Here is a 14,973-nt window from a genome sequence, read left to right as displayed (position 1 = left end):
TTTGTCTTCCAAGTTTAAAGCTGGAAAGTTTGTTTATGACGCTCTCTTATGTTAATACCTTTCTATTTAAGAGCATTACACAACTTGCTTGTGAGGTTTGTTTATGATGAACAACATTGTGTCCGTAAGTTTTATTAAGATCTCCCATTTTTCCTTCACTCTAATTACATGAGCTCTTTCGCAATAATTAGCTTTTATTTATCATCAGTATATATTAGCCTAAAAGGCCTAACCCTGAGATGTTAAACATTTCGTTTCATTTTACTTCCTATATATACTCTAGGAAGTCCAAAACTCGAAGTAATTGGGACCACAGGTAGTTAGTTCGGATTTTTGAAAATGACCATGAAAATCATATTTAGGCTTAAATATACTGTACGATATGCTCTTTTATCGATACAGTGGTTATACAGTAAGTACCGTACATAAGGCTACTTACATTTAATGTTTCTGAAGAACATGCTCTTCTACACTAAATTACACTGTTCTTATACCTCACACTTAAAACTTAACTTGTATAGGCCCAAGGGCACCGATTTCTCTGTAAATTTGAAGGGGCCCATTCAGATGCAGAAGGTACAAGGTGCGGCACGTAAAACCGGCCCGTCGTAATATTCTGGTATATTGTGTTTTTGGCAACACTTAAATAATCTACCTTCCTACCAAGAGATGGCGTGTCGAGGTCGGGTCGACTTACGTGACCTGCAGCAGTCACGTGCAGCTGCAGCCAGTGAAACTTGTCGAAACCAGTTGAGAAAAAGGCCTCGTTGTGTTAAGCCGGGTGAGTGTCAGTGTGTGATAATGCCGTATTCGATACCCGAGCGTGTTGCCATTGTTGAAGGGTTCATTCTCACTGGATCTTTTGTGAAAACAAAGAATTTGTTTCGGGAGAAATTTCCAGGACCTTCTGTGCCAGCAAAAAGCACCATTCAGGAATTGATTGAAAAATGGCGGCGTACAGGATCGGTTCAAAATGCTCCCAGGAACAGACTACCAAAGATGCAGGTGGAGGAGATAATGACAAGAAGTCCTCGAAAGTCAACCAGGAGAGTGAGTCAACAGGTTCATGCCAGTGAGAGAAGTTGCAGACGTGTTTTAAGGGGACTGAAGTTAAAACCGTACCGGATAAGTGTTGTGCAAGAACTGAAGGAGCCTGACCTGCAGAAGAGGGTGCATTTCTGTTCATGGCTGTTGAGCAATGTTGCCAGTGGTTTCTTGGATCCACTAATTATCATCATGAGTGACGAGGCGTGGTTCCACCTGTCTGGGTACGTAAATTCCCAAAACAACCGATATTGGTCGACAGAAAATCCACACGCAATCCACCAGGTACCCTTGCATGATGAGAAGATTGGTGTTTGGTGTGCCATTTCCGCCACACGCGTTATTGAGCCCATATTCTTTGAGACGACAGTGAACAGTGACGTGTATATGGGAATCCTGGAGGAGTTTTATACACACTTGACCGAAGAGGAGCGTCAGTTATGTTACTTTCAGCAGGACGGTGCAACATGCCACACACCAGCTGCATCATTGTTCCTTGTGCATGAGATGTTTACACCAGAGAGGACAATCAGCAAAGGCTTGTAACCTCCTCGGTCACCAGACTTGTCCACGTGTGACTTTTACTTATGGGGACTGTTAAAGGGAAGAGTATACGAAACAAATCCACACACAATTGAAGAACTCAAGACCAGGATCCAGGATGTCACCAATAGCATTACAACACAAGAACTGACAAGGGCAGTGGCGTATTTACGATTTTGTTTCGGGGAGGGCTTTGCTAACTTTCAGGGGGTGCTTTGCCTGAAAATGTGAAAATTCTGCAAGATATTTCATATACTTTACTATAGTAAGTAAGATTTCGGGGGGGGCTTAAGCCCGGAAGCCCCCCCCTAAATACGCCACTGGAGAAGGGTATATATGAATCTCCTCAATCGTGCTCACATGTGTGTTGAAGTGGGCGGAGGACACTTTCAGCACCTGCTATGAAGGCTGCTGTGAAGGTGAGTAGTCATATTCAATACATTACATTTCATTTATGTGTTGTAGTTAATCATATTCAATACATTACATTTCATTTTATGAGTTCACTTTACGGGCCGGTTTTACGTGCCGTACCCTGTATATATATATATGAATATTTTAAGACAAATTGCACTCAAATTATGCCAAATATTGTATATTCATAAATACATTAGGGGGCCCACATGAGTTTTTTGGGGGGGATCGGTCCCCCTCGGCCCCCCAGGATCGGCGCCCTTGTATAGGCCAAAGGGAAAATAAAAATAAAATTATGTATAACAAACAATTACATATGAATGAGCTTTTGTAAATGGCAACTATTGTTTGTTTATCGCTAGCACTAAGACAAAACGTAAAAAGCTTCTTGGGATATTTTATATATATATATACAGACTGTCCCATAATTCGTGTGTAAACTTTAATTTCATAGTACTCAGCACTCGTAAAAGCTACAACTGTGAAATTTGCAGGCAATTTAGAGGAAGGTCAGAAGATTTGTCTGATAGCAAAACGAGATCACGGGTTTCATAGTCTGAGTAGTTATAGACTCAAAGGTCAAAATGCGATTTCTTCCTTATGGGATTTCAATGTTAAATAGTAGTCTCAACAATGTGATAACGAAAAATTCGCGCAATCGTGACCCCGTGACCTCTACCAGGTCATCTGTAACCTTTGCGGAGAAAACTCCTTTTTCAACAACTTATTGTACACGATTCATTCAGTTGAAGATGTTAAAAAACATATGCATAAAGGATATACCTAAGATCTGTTTTAGCAACTCGAAGAGGTCAGCAATATTAACAGAGGTTAAAGGTCACGTAGTTAAAATGTCATGTTTGATGTGTTAACAAGTAAGAAACTGTGGCGTTGGAAATAATGATTTGAGCTACCATAGAACACATGCATAAAGATCCTTCCAAGGAGTGTGCATAGACATAGAAAAAGGTCAACAATGTCATAAAAGGTCAAAGGTCACGTAGTTAAAATATCATTTTAATGTGTTAGCAAGTATGGAACTGCGCCGTTTAAAAACAATATTTGAGCTGCCATAGTGCACATGCTGAAAGGTCCTCCCAATGGATGTGTATGAGCCCAGGAAAAAGATCAAAAATGTCATTAAAGGTCAAAGGTCACGCAGTTAAAATTTCATGTTTGATGTATTAGCAAGTATGAAAGTGTGATGTTGGAAATAAGGATTTAAGCTGCCATGGAACACATGCAGAAAAGTTCTTCCTAGGGGTGCACATGATCAGAATAGAAAGGTTAATATTGTCATATGGTGAAGAAGCATAATTTTGTAATTTAGGTACTGCAGGGAATGGTAGGTATCTGTCTCTTTGATGGTTAAAACAATAAATAGAGCATGCCATGAGTTCCACCGTTTGTTAATTACTTGTCTTTGCAAAACTGCATTCGAAGTGTCCTTTTCTTATTGAAACATATTAATAGCTATTTAATACACAGACATATTTTAAATATTGTCTTACCTGCTTAACAAACACTGACGTCCTTGCAGACTATAAATCTTTTTAGTAGATTGCAATTTATTTCAGGTGGCCTCTGTAATGTGCTAAACATAAGTTCACTCTGTGAACAAGGGTCTTTGTGAAGGTATTTTCAAGAGTGTCCGGAGTTATCTGTTCAACGGCACGCTATATCGATTTTCGAATTTCTTTAAGTGTTGCTGTAGGAGTTTTATAAACTTGTTGCTTAAGAAAGACTCACAGAAAGAAGTCACATGGGTTTAGATCAGGACTTCTAGCTCGCCACTCAACATTAGAACCCATACTTATTAAATGGTTTCCAAACCTTCCTCTTAAAATTTGTAATGTCGCCCTAGTAAGATTTGCTGGAGCACCATCCTGTTGAAAGCACATATCATTGTGTGGATTAAGATTTAATTAATCAAGTTCATGGAAAAGAAATTCTCGCAACATATTTTGATATGTAATTTGATTAACGTTTCCTTCGAAGAAAAACGGCCCTATTACACCAGTCGCTGTTAGTCCCACCCATACCATAATACCCCTTTGATCTGCACAGCGTTCAATTCTTTCCGCCGATGGACTGGGTTCCCAGAACCGTGCGTGTGACGAAGGCACCGTTCCATTAAAAAACAGCTTCATCTGACATTAAAATCTGAAATAAGACCATGGGATTTTCATTTAATTTGTCTATCAACCAGTTACAAAATAAAATTCTCGCATGTAAATCATCATCTTACAATTTATGTACAATCTTCATCCTGTACGCCTTAACTTCAAGTAAACGCAATATCCTACACAGCGAACTTGTTTCGACGTTGAGTGCGACACTCCGGCGACGGATTGATTTTCTCTGTGAACTAAGCACAGAACGAACCACTTTGCGTATAGTGTCCTCGGAAGAGTTCCTTACAAGCGGTCCTGCCTTTCGTTGTTTCTGAGAAAGATGCTCCTTTCTAAAACAGTTATTTTGAAACTGCTTGTAAAGACGAAGAATTTGGATATTGATTACTTTCACATCCCAGTGTGAAAGCGTCTTTCTCAGCGTTTTTGTAACCGACTTCCTACTAAGAACGTAACACTCAAGCAAATCGGCACGTTGTTCCTTTGTTAGAGTATCCATTGTGACTTACACAATTGCATACGCATACTTCCAAAAACGTAGGACTATAGGTATAAGGAAAATAAGAAATACAAGAATTTTTATTTTCTTACACAATACAAGAAACAAAAGATTTACTAACTCATTTAATATTAAGCTCAACTCCATACTGTATCGCCACACTGTCTCTTTCCAACTAGATTATCATTCGAGTAAACTAAACCACCCTTGTGAACGAAACAGACTGATTACTTGACGTGAGCCCAAAACATAAACACACGCGTTTATGCTTCAATCACGAAAAGTATAAATAAACGATAAGAGTGCGTCCCTTCTTATATGGGGAAGCAATTTATTTCCAGTGGAGTTACTCTTATTTTCTTCTCAATTTCCTGGGTAAGCATCAAATCAATATTAAGGCTGCCATATTTATTTTTCATGAGATTACGGGATATCTTTGTCCCCCCCCCCCCCCAAATTCCTCGACACAATGCATTCTTTGGAAACAGTTTATTTTCAATGAATTATCCTATTTGATATGGATACAAAGAAACAACAAACAGTGTTGTAATATAGTCTGAACTTAGGATTTTTTGAGAACTCCTGAGTGATTTGCATTTACATGTGATATTTTCATTGGAATATGCTACCCAAATAATATGCTTTTTCTAATCTAGGAAACGAAAGAAAATCGTGCACCTACTATGTCCTAGAATTTCCTGCACACAATAATGACTTCCTAAAGTTACGTATTCTTGTTATTTGAAAAGAATAGGTTTTCCGAGAGCCGAGAAAACTGAGCCGAGAGTTTACTTTCAAACATTATAAGAATTTAGTTTAACATTTCGCATATTTTCATACCACCAATATACGAAAAACGAACCCTTCATGATCTTTGACCCCTTACGACTATCCAGAGTTTCATTTTTGGTTGAAACGAAACCTTCAATAATTATTTAATGCATGTTTTCAGTGGCATCTGTGGTTGGATTAATGTTGTACTATAAGATGTTGAAAGCGGAACGATTTCCACCCCATTTTCCTAATAAAATATTCCTAGTTTTAAATATTATACCAACTAAATTAGTTTTCAAACATTGTCCTTTCATGCTTGCCAATGTACAAACTATGAACTTCATATTTCGTGAGCTTTGACATTTATGACATTGTCGACCTTTTCTTATGCATGTATTCTATGGCTATCTTTCTGCATGTATTCTATGGCAGGTCAAATCATTTTTCAAACGTCGCAATTTCATACTAGCTAGCACATCAACTATGATGTTTTAACTGCGTGATCTTTGAACTTTTATGACATTGTTTACCTTTTTCTATGCCCATACGCACATTTCGGAAGAACCTTTCTGAATGTGTCCTATGGAAGCTCAATCATTCTTTCTAAAGTCACAGTTTCATACTTGCTAATACATCAAACATGAAATTTTAACTGCGTGACCTTTGATCTTTTATCACATTGTTGACCTTCTTCGTATGCCAATACACACTAATCGGAAGGACTTTTCTGCATATTTTCTATGGAAGCTCAAATCCTTATTTCCAACATCACGGTTTCATACTTGCTAATACATCAAACATGAAATTTTAACTGCGTGACCTTTGACCTTTAATGACATTTTTGACCTTTTTGCTGGGCTTATACACATCCATTGGAAGGACCTTTCAGCATGTGCACTATGGCAGCTCAAATATTGTTTTTAAACGGCGCAGTTCCATACTTGCTAACACATTAAAATGATATTTTAACTACATGACCTTTGACCTTTTATGACATTGTTGACCTTTTTCTGTCTATGCACACTCCTTGGAAGGATCTTTATGCATGTGTTCTATGGTAGCTCGAATCATTATTTCCAACGTCACAGTTTCTTACTTGTTAACACATCAAACATGACATTTTAACTACGTGACCTTTAACCTCTGTTAATATTGCTGACCTCTTCGAGTTGCTAAAACAGATCTTAGGTATATCCTTTATGCATATGTTTTTTAACATTATCTTCAACTGAATGAATCGGGTACAATAAGTTATTGAAAAAGGAGTTTTCTCCGCAAAGGTCACAGATGACCTGGTAGAGGTCACGGGGTCACGATTGCGCGAATTTTTCGTTATCACATTGTTGAGACTACTATTTAACATTGAAATCCCATAAGGAAAAAATCGCATTTTGACCTTTGACTCTATAACTCCTCAGACTATGAAACCCGTGATCTCGTTTTGCTATCAGACAAATCTTCTGACCTTCCTCTAAATTGCCTGCAAATTTCACAGTTGTAGCTTTTACGAGTGCTGAGTACTAGGAAATTAAAGTTTACACACGAATTATGGGACAGTCTGTATATATATATCATTGAGAGTTCTAATACTGTTCTAATCTAACTTGAACAGTTATATTAGTTCGTTGAAATATTGTAGTACTGCGTTTCATCTTTTAATGAAATGCCTTAGAAATTCTTCAGTTTCTTTGCGAGTTTCCCTTGCAATGCCCCTGCACCACATCCAGTTGTGCACTAATAGAATCTAGAACTAAAAGTAATGGTCATGTTTCCTTTTATTCGACTTTGATCCGACAGTTTGTTCTCAAGCTATGGTTGTTTTTTGCATTTGTACGACAAATATTTGGTTGGTAATATAGCCGAAAGCTGAGTTGATTTTGAGTTAAACGTCCTGTTCAACAGCGAGGCTATATGAGACGTGTACCTACTAATTAACGTGGAATCCGAACCACATGAGCTCCCGCCGGGAATCGAACCCGGATTTCCCACGCCAAAGGCGCGTACACTAACTGCTTAGCCAGAAAGGAGCTCTAGCGCCGAAAGCATTTCTACGCCCAGATAAGTCTGTATTTTCAAAATCTTATCTTGGGGACAGCAATCACGTCCTAAACCTTGTCGGTGTTGTTTTGAAACACCTTAGGAGGGCACCATGGCTTAGTGGTAGAGCGCTTACCCCTGGTGTGTGAGTCCCTGGTTCGATCCCCGGACTAAGCAAGTTTGTGGTTTGCAATATAGCGTCTGTAGGTTTTCTCGGGGTACTTCCGTTTCGTCTCACATTATAATTCCAATAATTCTTCCATCATTATTCACTTGCTTTAATCATCGTCTCCCTTAGCCTAAAGGGCACAAACGTCGGACGTTAAACCGAAAGATTTTTGAAACACCCTATATATATATATATATATATATATATATATATATATATATATATATATATATATATATATATATATATATATATATATTTGGTCTAGGAATTAATTCGTGCGGTTGGTACGCACACATTGAAGCTGTAGTACAAACACAAAATACATAAATACCTTAAGAAAAATATTGTCCACCGCTAGCCGCCACTTTCGCCCATCTGTCAGGCAATGTACGGATTCCATGGCGAAAGAAGTCCTCATCCTTGGAAGCGATCCAGTCAGAGACCCATGTTTCGATATCTTCTGAAGAAGTAAACCGCTGTCCAATCAAATCGTTGTTCATACAATCGAACAAGTAGTAGTCCGAAGGAGCAACGTCTGGTGAATACGGTGGGTGGGGTAAAACTTCCCATCCGACATTTTCTAAATAGGTTTTGACCGGTTTTGCGACATGTGGGCGAGCGTTATCATGTTGAACAATAAGTTTATCATGTCTGTTCTCCCATTCTGGTCGTGTTCTGGCCAGAGCTTGCTTCAAACGCATTAATTGTCGTCGATAACGTTCTCCATTCATAGTTTCACCCGGTTGCAGCAGCTCATAGTACACCACACCTTTCATATCCCACCATATGCACAGCATAACCTTTGCACAGTGAATATCTCGTTTTGGTTGTGATGGACCTGGTTCACCTCGTTTCACCCAGGCCTTTTTTCGTTTAGGGTTCTCGTAATGGATCCACTTCTCATCACCCGTAATAATTCGATGCAGAAACCCCTTTCTGCTCTGTCGTTGAAGCAGCAATTCGCAAATGGTTTTTCGTCTTTCAACGTCTCTGTCTTTCAATTCATGTGGAACCCAATGTGACATCTTTTGAATCATTCCCATGGCTTTCAAGCGTTTGGAGACTGTTGTTTGATCAACGCCTAATGCTGCTGCAAGTTGTTCCTGCGTTTGACACGAATCCTGCTCGAGCAATGCTGTCAATTCTTCGTCTTGAAATTTTTTGGCTGTCCAGCTCGCTCTTGGTCTGCCAAGCCGAAATCACCACTTCTAAACCGTGCAAACCACTTCTGACACGTTCGCTCAGCTAGAGCATGGTCACCATACACTTCCACCAAAATACGATGACTTTCAGTCGCACTTTTCTGCATGTTAAAGTAATGCAGCAGGACACCCCGTAAAAACACTTTATCAGGCACAAATTGCGCCATGTTCACTTAACTACAAACTGGTGTTGTTGACGCTTTAATCCACTGCCCTATACTACGAACGATACGCGATGACAGGGGTTTGCAACACATGTGTGGATACACGCAACTGTGGGACGCTCCGTTCGTTGCGCCATCTCTTGTCCACCCGCACGAATTAATTCCTAGACCAAATATATATATATATATATATATATATATATATATATATATATATATATATATATATATATATATATATATATATACTGTTTACTGCTTTGCTTTCGTTTGAATATTATTTAAAAATTTGAATTGGCAATTTGTAAATGTGTATAATAATAATAATAATAATAATAATAATAATAATAATAATAATAATAATAATAATAATAATAAACGTTAGAGCAATTTCGCGTTGTTCTAAACTGCTATATCATGTATTCTTGCAACGTTGTGTAAGCCATTACTATGGTGATCCTTATCAGCCTGTAGCGAGTTCGAATCCCGCTCAGAGTATGTATTATGTACAGTTCTATCATGAATAATTTTATTATCAGCATCCATTTTTCACCGTCTTCTTTAGCCTAAAGAGCAGAACCACAAGACATGAACCTCAAAACAAAAAACATATATAACATAATACATTTTTACCTATGATGTTTCTTGAGCTTTTCATGAGATGATTCGTGTTTTGGGGACGAATCGAATCCTCTTGGAGATTGGCTTTTGTCCTCGTTCTCGGGGCCACCGTCAGACGGCGTTCTGCTCGGGTTCCTAGGTGACCCGGGAGGCGTTTCCTTTTGATGTTGTGGCGACGCTGGAGTCACGTTTCCAGGCTGAATACCCAGCATACAATACGGATCACTAAACCCTGCAACAGAAAGAGAGAAAATTGTTTTGAGTTAAATTTCATCCATAAAATCAGTTTACAATAGTTTGCAGTCTTTTGCTTCTCCTGAAATACTGGAAAGACAATACTATGTTTTTTTGTTAGGAATTTAGTATATTTTTGCATGTATCTGGGGTATAATGGAAATTTTGGAGAATTCTTATAAAACTCTCCTGTCTTATGTGCGGTACTAATGTACAAATTTTTATTTCACAAGCAACATACTTTTAAAACTCAGTAAAAATATATTAAAGGACAACTTTATGATATTTAAAAAGTTAGAAGGAGATCCATTAATCAAAACACTAAGACATGGGAGGTGGGATCATTTTTGGGAGGGCTAAATTAAATTCACTTTACATTTATATTTACGTCTCAACAAACAATTGGGGAGCACGGTGGTTTAGTGGTAACATGCTAATTTCCACATTTAGTAACACTTAACTTGAAGTTAACAACGATTGATATCGAAAAAGGCCAACCTCTATTTTTCCATAGGGTGGTCCAAATACAATAGGAGAAATCAGTATAGAACAGTAGGACAAATCAGTATATTAAGTCATTTACTAAACTTAGTGAAGCAGTAGATGATAAGCCAGCGAACTCATTAAAAAAAAAAAAAATGAGGCTTATGTCTGGTGCGTGGAGTCCCTGGTTAGATGTCCGGCTAAGTAAGTTTGTGGTGGACAACATCGTGCCCGTGGATTTTCTTGGGGTATTCCTGTTCCCTCCCACATACTCATTTCACTTCATTTCCATTATTATTCACTAGGGATGGCCAGAACCGGTTCCTCGTGGAACCGGTTTTCGGGTCTGAACAGATCCGGTTCTAGAAGATCCGGTTCCGGAACCGGTTTTTAGGATCCAGGTCTGGAACCGGTTCTTCGGCTCTAGGTCTGGAACTGGATCCGGAACCAGTTCTGAAAACCGATCTCCAAGAACCGGTTCCTCGTGGAACCGGTTCCGTTGGAACCGAAACTTTATGACCATTCCTACGCTAAACCCGAGCAACTGGCAGGCTGTGAACAGTATTGCTAGATGAAATGGTGGAAGCGACAGGCAGGCGCCCAGGCGGCGGCCGCTTGTCTCATTTGGCTAAATAAACTGAGTAACTGGCAAAATCATTGGCTAAACAGGCAAACTGGCCAACTCATTTGGATAAACACCCACTGGTGGACCAAAATTTTTTTCTGGGGTCACAAGCGGGTCTAGGCGGGGAAGGCACAAGCGCATGGTCCTCTTTGCATTTTTTTTGAAGGTGAACTTTGTGCCTCCTTTACGGGTCTTTGGGGGCTTTCGGATCCAGGTCTGGAACCGGTTCCTAAGATCCGGTTCTGGAACCGGGTTTTCGGATCCAGGTCTGAAATCGGTTCCTAAGATACGGTTCTGGAATCGGGTTTTCGGATCCAGGTCCGGAACCGGATCTGCGAGAACCGGTTCTTCGCGGAACCGGTTCCGCCGGAACCGGTACTTTGTGGCCATCCCTATTATTCACTTGTCTTAATCATTTGTCTCCCTTAGCGTTGTCTCCCTTAGCGAACCACATGAGCTCTCGTCGGGTCTCCCACGTCAAAGGCGCGTAAGCTAACCGCTTAGCCACGAGGGAGCTCTTGTCTCCCTTAGCCTAACGGGCATAATCGTGGGACAAACTGAAGGATTTCATTTTCAACAAACTATTTAAAGATTCAGGAGGGTTCACCGATACTCGTAACTATGGGCCAGATGAGAAAGGAACTTTTTCTATTAAAGTTTTAAAAGGTTTATCAAACTCTCTGTTTCTAAAGTAAGTTGAAGGATGTTCCTCTATCGAAGATAGTTAGTTAACATCAGAGGCGGTCTTTACTTAGGGCAAACTAGGTAACCGCCCTGTGCCCTGCGCTTCAGAGTAGTAGGTTACTCTTGATTTTTAAAGAATTTTTGGACAACATATATTGTTTTATTCAATAGCAATCTGAAGCTTAGAAAATCAGAGGATAGTCAAACAAATTGCAGGTTTATAAATAACCCGTTTGCAGAACAACATAGAAATAAAAACTATTTCCATTTTGCTTCTTCAATGTAAATGTTCACGTATCTCGTTTCCTTTCAATTTGGGGCCGCGGTGGCTCAGTGGTAGAGCGTTCACCTCTGGTGCTTGGGGTCCCGGGTTCGATCCCAGCCCCCGCCAAGTGAACTTTTTGGTGGACAGACACCATGCGTGGGTTTCCTCGGGGTTCTCCCGTTTCCTCCCACTATCTTCATTCCACCATTTCATTCATTACTCATCATCAGCGTTTCCTTTAGCCTAACGGGAATAACTCAAAGATTTCATTTCATTTTTTCTTTTCAATTTATCCTATGGCATTGTAGTAGATGAGTATGCTCTGTGATGCCATCAATATACATTTGTTAACTCCGATGAAGCTTGGAAATTTAACCGGAGCATTCAGCTACTGGGAGAATCTGGTATGGAATTGATAAATAAGTGTTTGAAACTGAGTGGGAGAATTACAGCAAAATACTTCTGTAATCGCAGTTGTATGTATTAAACAAAGAGTTTGTAGAGTGAACATATTTTGTGTTTCTTGAGTAATATTATTGGCGAAATCTTGGGGGTATTACTTTCCTCAATTTTCACAACCTGCTTACTTCATTGTCTCAAACACTGCCTATTGTACTCAAGACAAAATCGCTAAGAATGCGAGTTCCGCTTGGTAGGAAAAGGGTATTTGTATAACATGATATTATATTGACTACCACTGTCCTTATCTTTATGATTTTACTATTTATCTTGTAGAAATCCTCGTGGCTACACGGTTAGCGCGAAAGACTGGGTTCTCTAATTTCTATCATTTTTAAATTGAAGATCCATTACATTATTCAGCAACTAAAGTTTTATCCAAAATTTACTTACTTCTTCAAGTGGTAGTCAGTACAGTTTGTCCCATAAAAATTGCATTAGCGAGTATTTTTTTTTTTTTAGCCTTGCAACGTGTGACTGCTCTCTAGGAATTATGTAAGCTTTTTTTTTTTTTGGTTTTAGTTCTAATTATATTTCAAGGATTTTATAAATAGAGGATCTGCCCATAGTATTTTCATCCTATTAAATCGATGAAGCCAAAATCAACCGAGCGTCGGCATGTCTGATTGGCTACTTTCGTTTCCGCCATGATTATTGGCTCAAAACATTGCGATCTTATTGTGCGGAGTGGGCAGAGTAGGGGTAGCAAAACTATGACGTATGGCTTCAAGATTTTTTTTGTAAGGGCAGATCCTCTATTTTATAAGATCCTTGTTATCTTTATACTTACTTTTTTCTTAGCACCCTAGTTACACCGTCACGGGGAAAAAGTAGGACACTGGGATATTTGTATTATTAGTGGTATTAATTTAAATTCCTTTTCGATCTTTTGAAAATCGTATTGAATAGTAGACTTGGAGACCTTAAGTTCGAGTCCCGTGGTGTTGACTTCAGCTTCCCATGATCTACCTCGCTATTGCATCAGTATCATGTTCTGGAACAAATATATTCAGAGCATAGACTTTTGAGGCAACTGAAATTTGCATATAAATTTATTCAGATCTGGCGAACCCGAACGTAATGCATATCATTATACTAGTTAACCCACTCCTATCTTTACAAAATTCCTCTGCCACTTGTCGCCAAGCATAATCTAATTTGCTTCATCATTAGTGCTGTGTTCTGTAATAAAATGTTTCGTTATTGCTGCTGAACTTCAAAATTGAAAATAATTTCAAAATGGCGTAAGCGTGAAGTTGACCTGCCACTTGTCGCCAAACGTCACCAAATTTTGTGTTATGTTAATGCTGATTTCTGCTATAAAAGTTTTGGCTAGTGCTCCTAAACTTTATGAATTACAATTATTTTAAAATAGGTAGGGCAAATTTCTGACATCCAGCCACTTATCACTAAACTTCACTGCATTTTTCATCCATAGTGCTCTTTTTCAACATAAACATTTTTATTAGCAGTAACGTAGCATTAAAGACATCAAATTTGGTGAAGTTTGGCGACAAGTGACGAGTCAATTTAAACTGTGGATCCCATTTTGAAGTTTAACAGCACTGATGATTTTTTTTTACGGCAGAAACCAGCATTAAAGTAGTACTAACGACAAACCAACTTTGGTGAGGTTTGGTGACAAACGGTGGACTACGTGAAGTTTGCATAAATCATTTTGAAGTAATTCTAATTCTTGAAGTTTAGGAGCACAAACGAATTCTTTCCCAGTAGAAAACAGTATCGAAGTACCATTAACGGTGGCAGAAAACAGGTCTAACATATTACTAACGATGGAGCAAATTTGGTGTAACTTGACAAGAAGTGACAGGCTGTGTGAATATGGCCGAATTCATTTTGAAGTTTCTGTAATTCATGAAGTTCAGCAACAGTAAGAAAAAAATGTACGGCAGAATACAACACTGACGTTATACTACAGATGGACTGAATTTGGTGAATTTCAGCGACAAGTGGCGGACCAACTTCACGTTGACGCCATTTGTAAGTTGCTCTTATTATTAAAGTTGACCATCACTAACGAACATTTTTACAGCAGAAAGCAGTACTAAAGTAGCACTAGCGGCAAACCAAATTTGGCGAAGTTTGACAACTTTTAGCGGGCCAACTTCATGTTGACGCTATTCGAAAATTGCTCTAATTCTTGATGTTTAACACAGCTAACGATTTTTTAACGACAGAAAACAATAGTAACGTAGCAGTTATATAGTAACGTGCTCTAAAAGTGGCTTATATAGTTCTAAAGTTGAAGAGCATACTACTTATTTGAATTCCATACAAATTGGAAAGTGTGGCGTATATAGCTTCATTTCCAGAGGACGTTTGAACTACATAATTATGTATATGATGTTTGACCGAATATAGTATTTATAATTCTGGACAAAAAAGTTTCGATATGGCAATATTGTGTAGCCTGAGAGAAGGAATAACGATCACTGGACTCAGAACCGTTAGTGCATGTCAGACAGGATGGCGGAACGGTTATCTCTGGAACAGCGTGCGCGTTATGTGCTGGCTCGGTCGACGTAGGTCTGTGGAGTGGCCAGTTCGGTCTCCTGACCTTTTCTTATGGAGTGTTTTAAAGGACAAAATGTATCAAGATC

General features: G+C 38.9%; 1 protein-coding gene across 1 annotated transcript in view; it reads right to left on the bottom strand.

The window, feature by feature from the left end:
* Positions 1-14,973, bottom strand: part of unc-13-4A (BAI1 associated protein 3) — a 766,749-nt gene that overhangs the window by 208,499 nt on the left and 543,277 nt on the right. Inside the window, exon 5 of the mRNA XM_081750562.1 lies at positions 9,615-9,834. Coding sequence (XP_081606688.1) covers positions 9,615-9,834 — 220 coding nt within the window. The remainder of the gene's footprint in view (positions 1-9,614; positions 9,835-14,973) is intronic.

This window comes from Thermobia domestica, chromosome 3 (genome assembly GCF_964235325.1).
Source record: "Thermobia domestica chromosome 3, izTheDome1.hap1.1, whole genome shotgun sequence".
NCBI lineage: Eukaryota > Metazoa > Arthropoda > Insecta > Zygentoma > Lepismatidae > Thermobia > Thermobia domestica.
This window is presented reverse-complemented; position numbering and strand designations above follow the sequence as displayed.